Raw genomic sequence first — 15,334 nt, forward strand, 5'->3', positions numbered from 1 at the left:
AGGCAATCTGTCAAGTAGCACATGGGATATAGGAAGTTAACTCTGGAGAGGGCAACCAGGTCCCTGTCCAGGCAATAATTTAAAAAAAAATTTTTTAATGTTAGAGAGAGAGGGAAAGAGGGAGAGAGACAGACACACCATGAATGGGATAAGGGCAGAGAGAGAGGGAGACACAGAATCCAAAGCAGGCTCGATGCTGTCAGCACAGAGCCCGATGTGGGGCTCGAACTTATGCACAGTGAGATCATGACCTGAGCTGAAGTCTGACAGTTAACCGACTGAGCCACCCAGGTGCCCCCAGGCAGTAATTTTTAAATGTAACTTTATCATGATCCACATTTTACATACTGTAACTTCATTCACTTAGATGGTAAAACTGCTTCTCTCACTTGTGTGACTTTGCAGGCCTAAGAAGTTACAGAAATAAGACTAAAGTAAATCAAACCTACAGCATATTAACACTTTGAAGTTAGAGTTTGGATTATATCTTATAATCATGACAACTGCTTGCTAGTTGTTACTAAATTATGTGAAATATTTAAGAGAATCAGACATAATAAGGACTGAAATGTCAGACTTACAATTTTAATTTGAAATGCTTAAACAAAAGTTTAAAAGTGTTCATTTAAAACTGATTTATACAGCTATCAGACATACAAGAGTTGGGTCTTTGGGAAGATTTTACTATTAAGTTTATAAGTTCACCATTTTAGAAGTTTGAAGTACTTGAGAGAACATATGGACTTTAAGTGTAGTTTAAAACACTGTAAAAAGTTCACTGTTTAGGGGAATATAATCTGTTAAACTGGTACCTTAACTGAAACTCTGTCAAGGATCAAATACTCTTTACATCTCTATTCTTAAATTTGTAAATAGAATAATTCAGGGAAGTAAAACTTAAAAGGCTTAAGAAAAACTAAGTATTTAAATAGTCAACTTTAACAAGTTGAACATCAATCTAAATAAAAGCACAATATTGTACACACGCAAACATCCTTCTTAAAAAACTTCAACTGGCAATTATCCAAGAAATACTAACTGTTGCATCTCGGTTCTCAGAAAATATATATTTTTAATATGCATCCTTATAACTATTGTACTTTCAAACTGATTATCAGTGAAGAAAAACTTAATTTTTTTGCTAGTTTTTTAGTCTCTTTACTAAACTCATTTATTTTAATGGCTTTCCCTAACTTTTTTTTTTCACAAAAGGCTGTCCTATCATCCCCAGAAATAAGAATTTTGTCTACTTTCTGAAGTGTTTACTTTTGTTTCATGTCTTATTGCATTGGCTAAAACTTCCAGAATAATATTAAACATATATTCTTCACCATGTTCTGACTCTCATGGGAATACTTCTAGGTCCAATGTGATGTTGACTTAAAATTCGGATGTTTTATCAAATCATTAAGATCTCCTTCAATTCCTCAAAATTAAGAGAGTTTTTAAATTAAGAACATATGTTGAATTTTATGAAATCATTTCCTGGAATCTTAAATGTGCTTCCAATTATCGGTTTGTCCTTAGGACAAAACAGTAAATGACAGCTCCTGAAACTAATTGTCGGCACTTTAGGGAAACCGAAGTCTAAAAAAATACCAGGTTGTGGACAAGCCAACTCAATAAAAAACAAAAAAACAAAACACTCTTGAAACCAAAGTCTGTAGGACGAAAACGCCTACAGGAGGTGCGTGTGGATCTGCCACCTTTTCAAGCAGAGGGCGACTCAAGAAAAACTCTTAAATAGACACTTAAGACTTACTCGGAGTCTGCAACTGAGATTGGGACCTTTCTAAACATTTTTATTTTTTCCCCGGGATGTGTGTGTGGGCCCTGTGCTGAACTGATGTGAACAAGTTCCCCATTCAATGACTTGGTTTTCACATACTGAAACTACGCGAGCATTTGCCTTCCTGTTGTCACAACAGCCACTCCCAACTTCTCTAAAAGTGTCAAACTACAACAAGGCTTACGTGAGAGCCCGGTCCCGACAAAGACACGCACCTTTGTCCCCGGCGCGACGCAGGCTACGGCCCCACGGGCCGCACTCGTCCCCCCGCGGCCGTCCTCATGCCGGCCCGGGCGCCCGGGCTGCGGCGCTGCTAGCGGCCGGCCCCCGAGCCATGCCTCCCGGCGGGCGGCCGGCCCGCTCCGCGGCCCATGGTTGGGTCTTCGCGCGCCCGGGGGAGCCTCGCCGGCCGTGCCGCCGCGCCGGCCCCGGAGGAAGCGGAGAGACGCCGGCTCCACGTCGGTCGGGCAACTCGGGACCTCGGCGGGCTGCTCGGGCGCCCCGGGAGAACTTGAGAGGCGGACGCGGGCTCCGGTCCGCTCCTCCGACGCCGGCCGTTAGAAAGCGCGCACGGAAGGACCCGTCCGCCCTCCCGGGAGAGGCCACGCAGAGCCCGCCGGGTGCGGGCCCCGGGCTCGGGCGGAGGCTGGCTTCCAGGCCGCGCCGAGGTCCGTCAGGGCAGCTCCCGGAGTGGAGACACGGCCGGCCCCCGCGCCAGACTAACGGCCGTAACGGAAACGCGGACGGGAGGGGGCTGGAGGCCGGAGCCCAGGAGCAGGGCGGGCCGCAGGGCCGGCTCCCTCTCGCACTCGGCCGGCAGCACCTTCACCGCCGCCTCCGCCGCTTCAGACCGCGGGCGCTTCGTTGTCACGAGCCGGAGGGAGGGGGAAGGAGCCGGGAGTCTCCGGGCTCCGGCGCGCCGAGACCGCGGCGCCCGGGTCACGTGCCGTTCGGCCGGCCAATGAACCCCTACCGTCGCGGTGACGTCAGAGCAGCGGCGTGGCCGGTGACAGCCGGTCCCCGTCACGTGGCCGGGCGCACTCCAATGGGCGGCGCCGGGGCGACCTGATGTTCCCGGCGGCCCGTGCGTCGGCGGTGGTTGGGTGGTAAGATGGCGGCTGTGAGTCTGCGGCTCGGCGATTTGGTGTGGTGAGTCCGGGCGGCCAGGGTAAAGCGAGGTGCGCCGGGGAGCTCCCTCACTGGGCGCGGGGTTCGCGGCCAGCCCCGGAGCTGCCTTTCTATGCACTCCAGGCTGCGGAGAGAGGGCGAGACGAGGTGCCGGCGCTGGGAGCGACGCCGGGCGGAAGGGGCAGCCCGGCCCCGGGGGACTGAGGCCGAGAGTGGCCACGGCGGGCCGGGCTCTGAGCTCCAAGGCCGCCCGGGGGAGGGCTTCGCTCCGCACCTGCACGCCGGCGGACACCGTGAAGGGAGTCTCCGGCGCCGCACAGCTCCCGCGGACACCGGGTTCTTGGGGTCTTGCGGAGGCTTCCCGGAAAGCGGGAGAACCGGGGAGCCACCGGGGCCATCTCGCCTGGGCAAGCCCGTCAAAACTCCCGTTGCGATGGAATCGACCTGTGCGGGCGGCTTGGCCACGGGTGTCGAAACAGGACTGCTGGCGCTGCCCCGTGAAGAAATGAAGGGAGACTTCTCCTTTACGACCGAAGGCTTGGCAGTGACCAGTGCCTTCTTGGGTGCCTCTCGTGGTGTGCTTCTGTGTCTCAGACTACCGCTCGAACCAAGACTGATCGTCGCCGCTTCCCTCGAGCGACGTAGCTCTCTTCTCGACCCAGAGGAAGGTTTCCATTAGCATTTGTCAAAGTCGGGCTGGTCTCGCGGTGAATTAAACCAGACTTTGTAAGGGGAAGTGTGTGTTTACAGAGCAAACTGCCCCCCAACCCCTGTCATGGGGAGGCTCTTAGACAAGTGACTCTTGATTGGTTTTGTTGTTCTGTGTTCCTTGTCACCAAAAGAATGCACAAATCTTAGGCACTTTTGCATTCTCTTTCTGAAGAGTTTGGGCTTCTTGGGCCCAGCTGTGGAAGCCAAATTAAGAACTCCTGTTTGCCAGCTTTTGTTTTGGCACTTGAGGGTGCAGGTGGAGAGTTAGGAAAATAAATTTCATGCTGAGTGGGTTGAAGGAGATGGACTGGCTTTTCCAGGGCAAATGCTGACTCTGTGTTTTCTCTAGGGGGAAACTCGGCCGGTATCCTCCTTGGCCAGGAAAGGTGAGTGTCTTGCTATTAATGGAAGACATCTGAAGTTGGGTGTGAGGAGGTGAGAATGTAAGATGTGCTCCCCTCAAATTTCGGCATTTAGTTAAACTGGACCTACTTTGGGGGGAAAAATATTTATTTACTTATTTACTTGTTCACGTAATGTCTGCACCCAATCTGAGGCTGGAACTCACCACCCAGAGATCAAGAGTCCCATGCTTTTCTGACTGAGTCACCCAGGCATCCCTGAACTGGACTTATTTAAATCAACACTCAGAGTTTTTCTCTTCCTACTCTCAGATTGTTTAGAAAAGGCAATATAATATAAACCAGGTTATTTAATCTGCAGTAAATGCTTATCTCTTGAATCAGAGATGGTTTTGGTGAAGTTTTTTAATCCTGGAAATCAGTTTTAATTTGAATTTAGCTTTACACTTAAATGTAACAAAAGGAGAAGAAAATAAATTCTCCAGGAAGAGAGAAATCTAAATGTAGGTTAGTGAAAAGTCAAAGTATTTTTGTCCCAACTAAGTTTAAATCTTCTTTCCATGTTACCATATGTGCTGCTCCAGTGCCTCTTTGCAGAAGTTGGCATTCCAGATTTTGCATGAGGCGATCCGTCATAGCTTTCCAAATGTTCTGTTTTTATATTCTTGCTAGGAGCCCAGGAAATGTCTTTAGACTATCTCTTTGCAATATGGCATATTCATTGCCTCAGTTGTCCTTCATTGTCATTATTACCTGTCTCAACTCTTCCTACACAGGCTTTTTTATTTTTATTTTTTGAAGCATAATTGATATACAACGTTACAATAGTTTCAGGTGTACGAGGTATTGATTCAACAATTCTATACCCGATGCTTACCATGAGAAGTGTAATCATCACTTGACGTTATTACTTCACAGAAGTGTTTTTAAGAACGTTCTCTGCATTTCTTCAGTGATTTAAGGGTCACATGGTTGGGGGAGTTGACATTGATGTTAGCTTTAACTGCTTTTAAAACAGGGCCATTGCAGTGAAAGGGATTTTCTGTCTACCAAACCCTACTACATGGTAGATGTATTCTAGAAGTTCCTAGAATATTTGCACATTTCCATACATCTGAGTAGATAAGTGCCAGATTTGGACATGCACTAGGCCCTGGGTTCTTTTCAAGCATATTCCTTTTCTTTTATTTCATTTTTCTTCTTACCAACTTAGAGGTACGGAAAAACCTTTTTTTCCTCCCTTTTACTCCCCAGATTGTTAATCCACCCAAAGACTTGAAGAAACCGCGTGGAAAGAAATGCTTCTTTGTGAAGTTTTTTGGAACAGAAGATCAGTGAGTAGTGCTTATCAAGAGTTTCACTTTCCCTTTGGGCATTATCCTGGATCTGAGCTACTTGCAGGAATATTCTAGGGACCCTAGTTCATTTTTACCGTAGTCTGTCAGAATGGCATATCGTTCTGGCTTCATACCTAAATACCTAAATAAAAGATGCTATTCTTAGCTCATAGAAATTGTTCTGGGGCCAATAACAATGTCAGTCAAGTGAGAAATAGCATTCACCATCTTCTTAATATGGTAATCACAATAAGATAATTTTTCACATCTTTTTATCCAACTCCGTAGGCAGTTCCTTTTATAAGGGCCACGTTTGGTTCTCTTTTAATGGCTGTTTATCATTGTGGTTCATGTATGAGGTATACACTGGAAACTAAAATCTTGTTTATTCTAAGAGGAGTAATTGTTTAATTCTGTTCTCATTTGTAAAACTAGATGGCTTTCTCTAATATTGTAACAGTAGAGCTTTTCTAACCAGATCTGTCCTAGAGTTGAAATCAGGACCATTCTTTTGAGATTCTTTGATAGGCAGTAGAGGTCACAGTGAGGGGGAAAATGGAACTTGAGTTTCCATTGATTTAGCTTTCTCATTATTACATGGGTCTGATTACCTGGATTTAGCTAGATGGTTTGATTTAAGTAGCTGTATTTCTAGTTAAGATTCTTAGAGAAAAGTTTAGCTTTGGCTTTGAAAAATGTGTGTGTGTGTGTGTGTGTATGACCTAAGGAATCTAATACCAGTGGTTAAAATATACATTCCTACAAAGCGATATATGATATTCTATAGCAAAATCTCTTATAAAGTGTTACTCTTTCTGGAGTTTATATGCTGGGTGCTTATCCCAGTTGAGAGTTTAAATGGTATGTATACCTTCACCATGCAGATCTATGCATATATTCAGCCCCTGTTTTCTGTCACAAAACAACCTTTTGATGACAATATTTTAAGGGAGTCACTGGCCCAGAGCTGTGAGAGCCAGAGACACTCTGCAAGCAGGAATGTTCTGGTAATGCTATTGAGTTGACGAGAAAGATTGTCCTGATGCATAAAACAAGTGCTAATTGTTCTCTTAGCAAATTTGAGTTTCTGACACTGAAGGGAACTTCTGGAGAAAAGTGAATGTTGTGGCGCTTGCTTTTCAGGAACTTAAGAAACAAGACATAAACATTTCAGATGGGAATATGTGCAGAATGAGTGATATGGGTGATTGATTATTAAAGCGTTCTAGAACAAGGAAAGAGTAGTGGAGAACAGGCAGGTCAATGAAGGCTGATGGAAGAGATGGGATTAGAATCCACCTATGGAGGATGGATAGAACTGAAATAGGCAAGAAGTCAGGCATTGCAGGCAGTGGGAAGACCATGAACAACTGGGTATTAAATCGGATATGTGGGCAGAGGGAGGCCCCCACCTGGAGTGAAGAACGGTACTTGAGAATAACCGAGACAGTATGGTTGGTCCAATTGGTTAGCTAAACGAAGATGCACACAAGTGTAGAACGAAAGTGGAAACTCATGGAAAGTGGGGGCTTGATGAAATTACAAGAGGCTCAAAAGCCTTTGTGTTCTTACAATTTTTAAAATGTTGGAAGGTCAGAAGAATAACCTGATATTTCTGTATAACAAACACTACAGATAAGACAGAAAATTGAAGTTGAGTGTATTTCAGCACTTAACCAGGTATACAAGTGAAGCCAGTGAGAAGGATACACTTACCAAACACAAAAATAATCTAACGGTGTTAGTAGTGGTGGAGATGATATGATTTCGAACTAAAGTGTTTTGAGGGGATTCATGAGCAAGTGGATTTGGGGCAACTTAGCTATAATATCTTTAAGCTTTTCAGACTCCCTTGGTAGAATTCGCGTAAAAGGGGCACCTGGATGGCTCAGGCAGTTAAGCATCTGACTCTTGATTTCGGCTCAGGCCATGATGTCACAGTTTGTGAGTTCAAGCCCTGTGTTGGGCTCTGTGCTGACAGCGTGGAGCCTGCTTGGGATTGTCTCCCTCTCTTTCTGTGAGCCTCGATCTCAAAATAAATTTTTTTTGTTGTTATTTTTTAAAATGGTATTTAAAAACTATGTTACCACAGGCTAACATGTTACCTTTTTGTGGCCAGACGGTTGACAATGAAAGGAAACAAAGGGTAAGGATCTCCAAGCACTTTTGAAGGGAGAAGGGTTCTTAGTGATCAGTGATCAGCAAATGTTATTTAGTGTCTTTACGTTATCTGAAGGTGAAGTGTCCAGACCATTGGGTACCAGGGAATTACTTTGGGGAAAGTATTTGGAGTTTGGATTTGATGCTGGCCTACTCTGCCTTCACATGCCAGTTGTACCTGCCCTACAATTTGGGCAAGCTCTTTTCACCTTTCCAAGCCTTTGTGTCCTTGCCCACATGTGGGGGTGATGCTACCTACCTTGCAGTCACGAAGGAGAAGGAGCGGCACTTGCTCATAGTGTGGTTTGGCATACGGCAAGTGTTTAGTAAACTTCAGGTCAGGGTAGAGATGTGTTACAAGAGACAAGCTGGTAAAAAGTGGGTGGCTTTAAGTAAGGGAAACTTAACTGAGAGAGAATCTATTTGAAAAGAAAGGCATCTAAGAGTTGGAAATTCCTAAGGACTTCAGCCAGGTCTCCTCTTTTGGTCAAAAGGCTTCGAGCACAAAACAGTAAGTTTGCCTTGCCAGGAGTACTGTGTGCAGTGCAGTCCATGCTCCCAAAGGGATCTGATGGATCTCATCAAGATCAGAAAAGGGGACCAAATCAGATCAAAGAGTAGGATTCTTTCATTCGAAAAAGCAAAGTCTGGAAAAGAGCACAATCAGAATTGATCAAATGATGAATGGCCTTAAGGAGGTAAACCCTGTTGTGTTCATCAATCATCAGACATTTCAACAAAGGGCAGTGTGAGCAGAGCAAGTGTTGTGGTGACTTGTGTTTAGGGCATGCATAAGGAGCGCTGTTGGAAACAGACATTTGAGAAGTGGTTTAGACAGGAAGTACGAGTGGATTTTTAGAGATGAGAACTGCTTTGTACAGGGCAGGGCCATAAGTGGCTCCAGAAGAAATTGGGCTCTATCTACCTCACCTTTAATGCTTGATGTCAGGGAGAGGTCCATATTCTCCTGGCACAACCTGGGCTAGAGATTCTGTTGGTTCCTGGGCCTGACTTTGGTGGATAGGGTCTGACCCCATGGTGCTGTTCCTAAATTCCTAAAGAGTAATAGGATTCAGTCAGCGATGTTCAGTTTCAAAACTGACATACTACATATGGGAAAAAATATTCATGGATAAGGTTGTTTTTTTTTTTTTTTTTTTTTTTTTTAGCTAGCAAGGATTTTTATTAAAGAGTAAGAAGGGTAGCCCCTTAAACCAAGATTTCAATCTTTTAGAAAACTAATTTCTCTCTCTCCCTACTTCTGTCAAAACATCTAACAAATTGTGTTGACATGCCTTTAGAAAGAGAGGACCAGACCTTCCTGACCAGCCTCCCCGTAAGGGGAAGGACTTAGTAAGATGGTAGATTCAGCTCTCTGAGCCTGGATGGCCACTATGGGAATTACCTGTGGTCGCTTTCTGTTTCACGGAAATACAGAAGGAGGAATCCCTTCAGCATTAACGTTGACAACTCCACCAGGTGACCGCTCCCAAAGATGAAGTCTCAGGCCTATGAGGCCCACCCTGGACAGATGGTTGCCCATCAAAATAGAAACCGAGCTCAGGGTTTAAAAATTCCATCAGCCGCCATGGATGGCAGAATGGAGGGAGCTCATTTAGTTTGTGGGTACTCAAAAACCCCCAGAAACAAACAGTTCAGGAGAATACTGCCAGCAAAAGTGGGTAGATCCCAAATGACCACCTGTGAGTTTCTGTGGCAGTTTTCGTATCTGAACCTACAACAGCCCTTTCAAGAAATGAATAGGATATTTGTTCTGGTTCTCTCTTTTTAACAAACATAGATACTGAGAGGCAGGACATTTGTGGAGTTAAGTGATAAGATGTCCAGGATCCCAACCTGAGGTACTTTTTACATCAAGCCAGATATAAGGTATGAAGTGTGTGAGTATGAAAGTAAGTTTTGGAGAAAAACCCGTAGCTGGTCATTAAAAGCATAGCATATTGGAACTATCTGAGCATCCCTTTTTCTTTTCTCCTGGCACCTGATTGGCCCACTTTCCCTACATCCAACACTGTGTCATAGTTGGAGAACGGAGCCAAGAGGATAGTGAGTGCTCTGCTCCGGGTATCACTTGGACTGAGCCAGCACTGTCCCTCTGCCAGGGCTGGACAGTCCCTATCCTAGAGAGCATTGAGTAGATTTTCCTCTCCCAGCACCAGCATCCATCCTGCAGGTGACTCCCTTCGTGGCTGAGACAGTCGACTCCAGGAGCAGGTGTCATGCACCAGAATTAAAGAGTCTGGCACAAAAGAAGCATCTGGCCATACTGGCATGGGCAGCGCAGCTTGAAAGCCTCATCTAGCATTTGGGAATGTTGTCAAGGTTTGAAAACAGAATCTTCTAAATCTGTCTTATCTGCAAGTCTTTGTTGATGTTTGTATGATAAGCGTTACTTGAAATTAACTGAGGAGCTCTAACTTTCTTTGTGGGGGTTTTTTTGTTTGTTTGCTTTCTTTGTGATTTCGGAGCAACTTAGGCTTGGACCTGTAACAGCTACCAGTCACCCTCAGCCTCTTTCATTGGTGTAAGGTGTTTGGGGGGAAAGCACAGAACTGGTTTTTCGGTACTACACACCCAACCAGATGGAGAAGCAGACCCACGTCTTCTGACCCCATCTTTGTTCTAATCCTTGGACTGTGCTCGCCATGTACCTGTTCTCTCTCTCCATCCTACTTCCACCCAAGTCATCGTGTCTTGCAAAGTCTGAGACACATATGTGAGAGTTTTGGAGATTGGTCCTAGAGCAACATGTTTAATGTGATATCTACATGATGTGATTTTAACTTAAGAGTAAAGCAGGTCAGAATTACAGAAGTTTTTGAAAACGTGAGGTGTTTAAATTCATTTTCAATGGAGCGTGTAATCTGAGGGTGGCTTGTAGTGGAAGGTTTATATTTGCAAATGAAAAGAATTTATAGGAGGCGTATCAGAATACCAGGGTAAGTTTGCTGCTCCTGGCCGTGGTACAGGTACAGTGACAGTTACACCTGCAACCAGGCAGTAGCTACCTACCTGAGCAAACCTACAAACAAGGAAATCGTGGGGGAAACCCCCTGAGTAGAGTAGCAAATATTTTATAGTAGTGACCTTTATTATTGATTTGTTTTTTTAAGGTAATACATGTTTAGGGAGACTGGGTGGCTAAGTCTGTTATGCGTCTGACTTTTGGTTTCGGCTCAGGTCATGCTGTCACAGTTCCTGAGTTCAAGCCCCGTGTCGGGCTCTGTGCTGCTGGTGCAGAGCCTGCTTGGGATTCTCTCTCTCCATCTCTCTCTCTCTCAAAATAAATAAACTTAAAAAAAAAAAAGATAATACATGTTTATGGTTCCCCCGCAAAATCGAGCTATAAACTGTGAAAGGGTTCCATTCATCTCCATCCTTCAGCCACCCAGTTATCAGCCTGTGAGCCTCCAGTTATACTAGTTTCTTACGGCATGTCCCTCCAGAAGTACTGTGTGCAGAATCAAGAGGTTACAGATTCCTTTTTCCTTATTTTTACGTAAGTGATAGCATACTACACACAGTGCTGTGCCCCTTGGTTTTTCCACTTAGCCGCATGTCTTAAGAGACTTTCTGTTTTGTTCTTAGTAATGACCTCACTGATTGCCACTACAAACAGCGTAATTAACTTCTTTGTATATAAAAAGCGAAGGCCTGTACTTGACACACCACTTGACTAAGCTTGATTTTTCTGACTTTCAGCCTATAAGCAAATCAGGCAGAAAAGGTCCTGCTCCATCTAGGCATTGGGAGGATGATGGGAAAGAAATCACAAGTCATAGCTTATGTCACAGAAAGAGAAGTCTCTTAAAAATAAACGGGCACCTGGGTGGCTCAGTCAGTTAAGCCTCCGACTCTTGATTTTGGCTCAGGTCATGATCTTGCGGTTCATGAGTTTGAGGCCCACATCAGGCTCAATGCTGAAAGCACAGAACCTGCTTGGGATTCTCTCTCCCCTCTCTCTGCCCTTCCCCTCCCTCTCTCAAAAATAAATAAACATGAAAAATAATAATAAATACGTACAGACAACAGCAACAACCACAAAGGGCCACCAAAGCCTGACAACATTTAACCAAGAGGCCAGCGTTTCAGCCCCTCTGAATGTGCCAGGAAGGCATCATTTCCTCAGTGATTATTTCTTGAGCACCAGTTGCATGCCAAGCCCAGCTGATGGGCCTCAGTGTATTGGAGAATGGCACATTATTGAAGTTCCAGCTGAAAAGCATACTCTTTAAGGAGAGAGGGTTTTGCAATACAGCCTTTAGAGAAAAAACTCTATTCAGATGACTAAAGTGATTTCAATTTGGCTTGCTTTCAAGAGGTAATCCTCGTAGGGCTCGGGTGAGCTGGAGTTTTATTTACGGTTTCTCTGATGGGACACAACGCTTCAACAACACACTAATTTCTTAACTAGATTAATATTTCTTGCATTTATTTTCTTGAAGTCATGTTTATACTCTCCATTCATTTAGCAAACCATTTTCACTTTCAAAAATGGTCAGGAAATTTTCATTTTAGTGTTCAAATGCCAGTCTTCAGGATGGATGGAATTTTCACCATACCATTCTGGCAGAAATCAGTAATCCACTTAAAATGCTTCAATGAAAAAAATAGGCATAGGTTATTGGTGCTTCCTCCAGATGTCCTTACCTCTCCATTTCTGTGAATTGGAGGTTCATGTGGGGTAGAGGGAGGCAGGGATTAGGATGCCTGGAGCATACTGTCTTATCTCAAGGGGCTCCATAAAAACCACCCCATTGGTCTTACATCGGAACTTGTGTAGGTCTCAGCTTCTAACCTGAGGCTTGGAGAAGGAAGAGGCATGTCCAGAGCCCAGAGGCTCTTTAAGCTTATCACTGACATTTGTGTCATCTCAGTATGACAGTTTAACCTGCTTTTCAGGGCTTGTCTGGCTTTGCATCTGCTCTATCCTTAGAAACCCTAAAAGGGGGGAGAAGCAGGAGGGTCTGTTCAGTGGTTTATTTGCCAGGTAAAGTAAGGGCAAAATTTAATTCCATTTTTCCTCCCCATAGTTTAGACCAATTGGCTCTATCATGTCAACTTTCAGACTTTAAGTTGAGTTGGTCACTGGAAGGTATCTGCTCATCTCACCTGGTTGGAGCTCTATACAGCAAGACCGTGTCTGAGTCCTTGTTTATCGTTCCATTCTCTGTGGGTTTGGCCATAGATATCCTGCTTAGTCCTGATTTGCTGCCATATTTGCAGGCTGATGGCCCGACAGCTATTGTGTTTGTACAGGTCTATTGTCACAGTTATTAACATGACCCTCAAAGCATAGGTGGCTGTTGGTGTGTTGGTCACACTATTTTTATGTACAGAGGTAACCCTTTTACTGTTACTAGTGAATATTCTCTAGCTTTTGGTAAAGGAGAGGCCCCTAAGTCAGAGTGATAGCTCAGTTTTCCTTAACCCAACCTACTTTTTCAGAAGGTTATACCATGAAACCTATGAGCATTACACAGAAGAAACATTTAAGTTACTGTTACCTCGCCAAGCCCATAAAAATCATTTCGTTTGTGCTTGGAAGCTGAATGTCATCTAGGGAAACCACAGGAAAGCCAGCTGGGACAGATTTGTTCAGGTTAGTGTGGCAGGCTAGATATTCCAGAAGTGACGATAGATGGCTTTTTTACTTTCATGTGCTTTATGTTGATGGTGGGAATTAAAAATTAAATATCATAAGGGTATGTTCTGCCTTTAATCACGAGCAAAATCTGGTCTCTAAAGACCTCTTGTTACGAATGCTGCCCTCATTCCAAATCACATGTCACACATTTTGTGTGGTTTAGCAGCCACGGACACTGTCATTTATGAACAGGTACCTGTAACAGCAGCAAATTCCAGGTGCTGCATTTCTTTACCCTTGGGAGCATCGCTGATTCTCAGATGATTGGCAGGTTGTCGTTCTGGTGTGAGTGTCGACTGGGTGGTGGTGTCGCTGTGGTTGATATTGCTTCCTGATGCTCTGTGATGAGAATGGAAGAACATCTCCGGGCCACCTCTGCCCTCCACCAGTGGCAGGCAGTGTGTGGTTCAGTGTGGTAGGCTGGTGAACAAGAGTGCACATAAATAACCTGCAGTTTTGTGTGGAGGATGTTCTGGTTTTGTTTGTGGTGGTGGTTGTGCTTGACTTGTTTCAGGAAACTTGCTTTTATAACACCCCAAGAGTTTGGGGTGGTCGATAACTTGTTTTTAAAAAAAATGGCAGGCCTGTTTCAAAGTCCAGGTAAACCAAACCGATATCTGCATTCTGTTGAGATGAGGTATTTGATACTTTCTGGCATAGGCATTGTGGATCATATGCTTTCTGTGTGTGTTTTCTGCTAGTGCCTGGATCAAAGTGGAACAGCTAAAGCCATACCATGCGCACAAGGAGGAAATGATAAAGATTAACAAGGGAAAACGGTTCCAGCAAGCTGTGGATGCCGTTGAAGAGTTCCTCCGGAGAGCCAAAGGGAAAGACCAGGTGAGAGACTGATTCTCGCTTTATGCCAACATCAGACTGGTTGTTTGGGCACAGTAACTGACAGATTAACTGTTGCCCAAACCCAAAGCTCTATTCTTACGAAACGCCAGTGGAGAGAACACCACTTTGTTTCTAAGGTATCCTTGTTTTGCCAATCACCTTGAAACTCCATGCATGCGGCTGAGTTTTCTGAAATAGATTGCCGCTTTTAGGAAAGTCACTTGGACTCAGGAGAAGAATCTCAGCTTTTAAGTATTTTAAGCCATTTCTCTCTTCTTTTATATCCTAAAGATTAGGGCTTAGCTTCTAGGATATATCCACTGCCTGGGTGTAAATCCCACTTAGCTTTGGGACTATAGGCAAGTGATACGATTTTTTTATCTGCTTCTCCAAATATCAATGGAAGCAATAGCAGAATCTATTTCGTAGGATAGATGTGCAGATAGCCCATGTAAAGTGCTTCTCATAAGGTGTGGCTGGTGTAAATGGCAGTGGTGATGGCAGTGGCTGCTTGGGTGGCTATCATGATTATTATTAAACTTTCAGACATCGTCCCACAATTCTGCTGATGACAAGAATCGGCGTAATTCCAGTGAGGAGAGAAGTAGGCCAAACTCAGGTGATGAGAAGCGGAAGCTTAGCCTGTCTGAAGGGAAGGTGAAGAAGAACATGGGAGAAGGAAAGAAGAGGGTGTCTTCAGGCTCTTCAGAGAGAGGCTCCAAGTCCCCTCTGAAAAGAGCCCAAGAGCAGAGTCCCCGGAAACGGGGTCGGCCCCCAAAGGATGAGAAGGTTTGTTTTATTTCTGCAGCTTCTGGGATTAGTGACTTCCTTCTGTCTGTGGCAGAGTTGAGCTCCACAGTGTGCCTCAGCTCACTGAGTGGACACAGAGACCCATGCTAAGTGCTGCCCTAAAGAGTCCTGCAGACCAGGGGAGGGACACAGCCTGGATGCACAGGCGTGAAATACGCGCAAAAGTCAGCGAAAGGTGTCGCATTCAACCAGGCGGTCAAGGCAGGAGAATAGTCCACCTCAGCCAGCCTGCAAGGGCTGGCACTGGACGGGGCTTAGGAAGAAAGAGGGGAAGTCATTCCAGAGTCAAAGGGCATAGCCCACATGGGGCTTGATGTTGGTGTGGATATTCTCATTATAGGTACGGGACAGGGGAGAGAGCAGAGAGATAAAAGTGGGTTGTCCCTGGATTGTGGAGGGCCTTGAGGTCTACTAAAGCAGTAGTTACTGTCATGGAATCAGGGGGCCATGAACGTGTCTGAGCTGGGTGTCAGTGTGGCAGCGTGCTCCAGGCTGTGTGTTAGCAGTGGTGGAGGCCAGAGAAGAAAGG

The 15,334-nt window shown here is 45.0% G+C and overlaps 2 protein-coding genes across 6 annotated transcripts in view; one reads left to right on the plus strand and one right to left on the minus strand.

The window, feature by feature from the left end:
• UBN1 (ubinuclein 1) overlaps positions 1 to 2,693 on the minus strand; it is a 39,190-nt gene extending 36,497 nt beyond the window's left edge. For 2 of the 3 annotated variants that reach the window (XR_005785686.1, XM_040459088.1), the window contains exon 1: positions 2,005 to 2,692. The gene's annotated coding sequence lies outside the window, so the exon portion shown is untranslated. Of the gene's footprint in view, positions 1 to 2,004 lie in introns of all 3 variants that reach the window. The other variant, XM_040459086.1, reaches the window with a different exon arrangement.
• A 147-nt stretch (positions 2,694 to 2,840) lies between these two features.
• Positions 2,841 to 15,334, plus strand: part of GLYR1 (glyoxylate reductase 1 homolog) — a 34,631-nt gene continuing 22,137 nt past the window's right edge. For all 3 annotated transcript variants that reach the window (XM_040459089.1, XM_040459090.1, XM_040459091.1), the window contains exons 1-5: positions 2,841 to 2,938; positions 3,978 to 4,014; positions 5,245 to 5,324; positions 13,857 to 13,995; positions 14,542 to 14,784. In XM_040459089.1, coding sequence (XP_040315023.1) covers positions 2,901 to 2,938; positions 3,978 to 4,014; positions 5,245 to 5,324; positions 13,857 to 13,995; positions 14,542 to 14,784 — 537 coding nt within the window. In that variant the 5' untranslated portion in view covers positions 2,841 to 2,900. The remainder of the gene's footprint in view (positions 2,939 to 3,977; positions 4,015 to 5,244; positions 5,325 to 13,856; positions 13,996 to 14,541; positions 14,785 to 15,334) is intronic.

The sequence above is a fragment of the Herpailurus yagouaroundi genome, unplaced genomic scaffold, assembly GCF_014898765.1.
Source record: "Herpailurus yagouaroundi ecotype Mexico unplaced genomic scaffold, PumYag 222, whole genome shotgun sequence".
NCBI classification, from domain to species: Eukaryota; Metazoa; Chordata; class Mammalia; order Carnivora; family Felidae; genus Herpailurus; species Herpailurus yagouaroundi.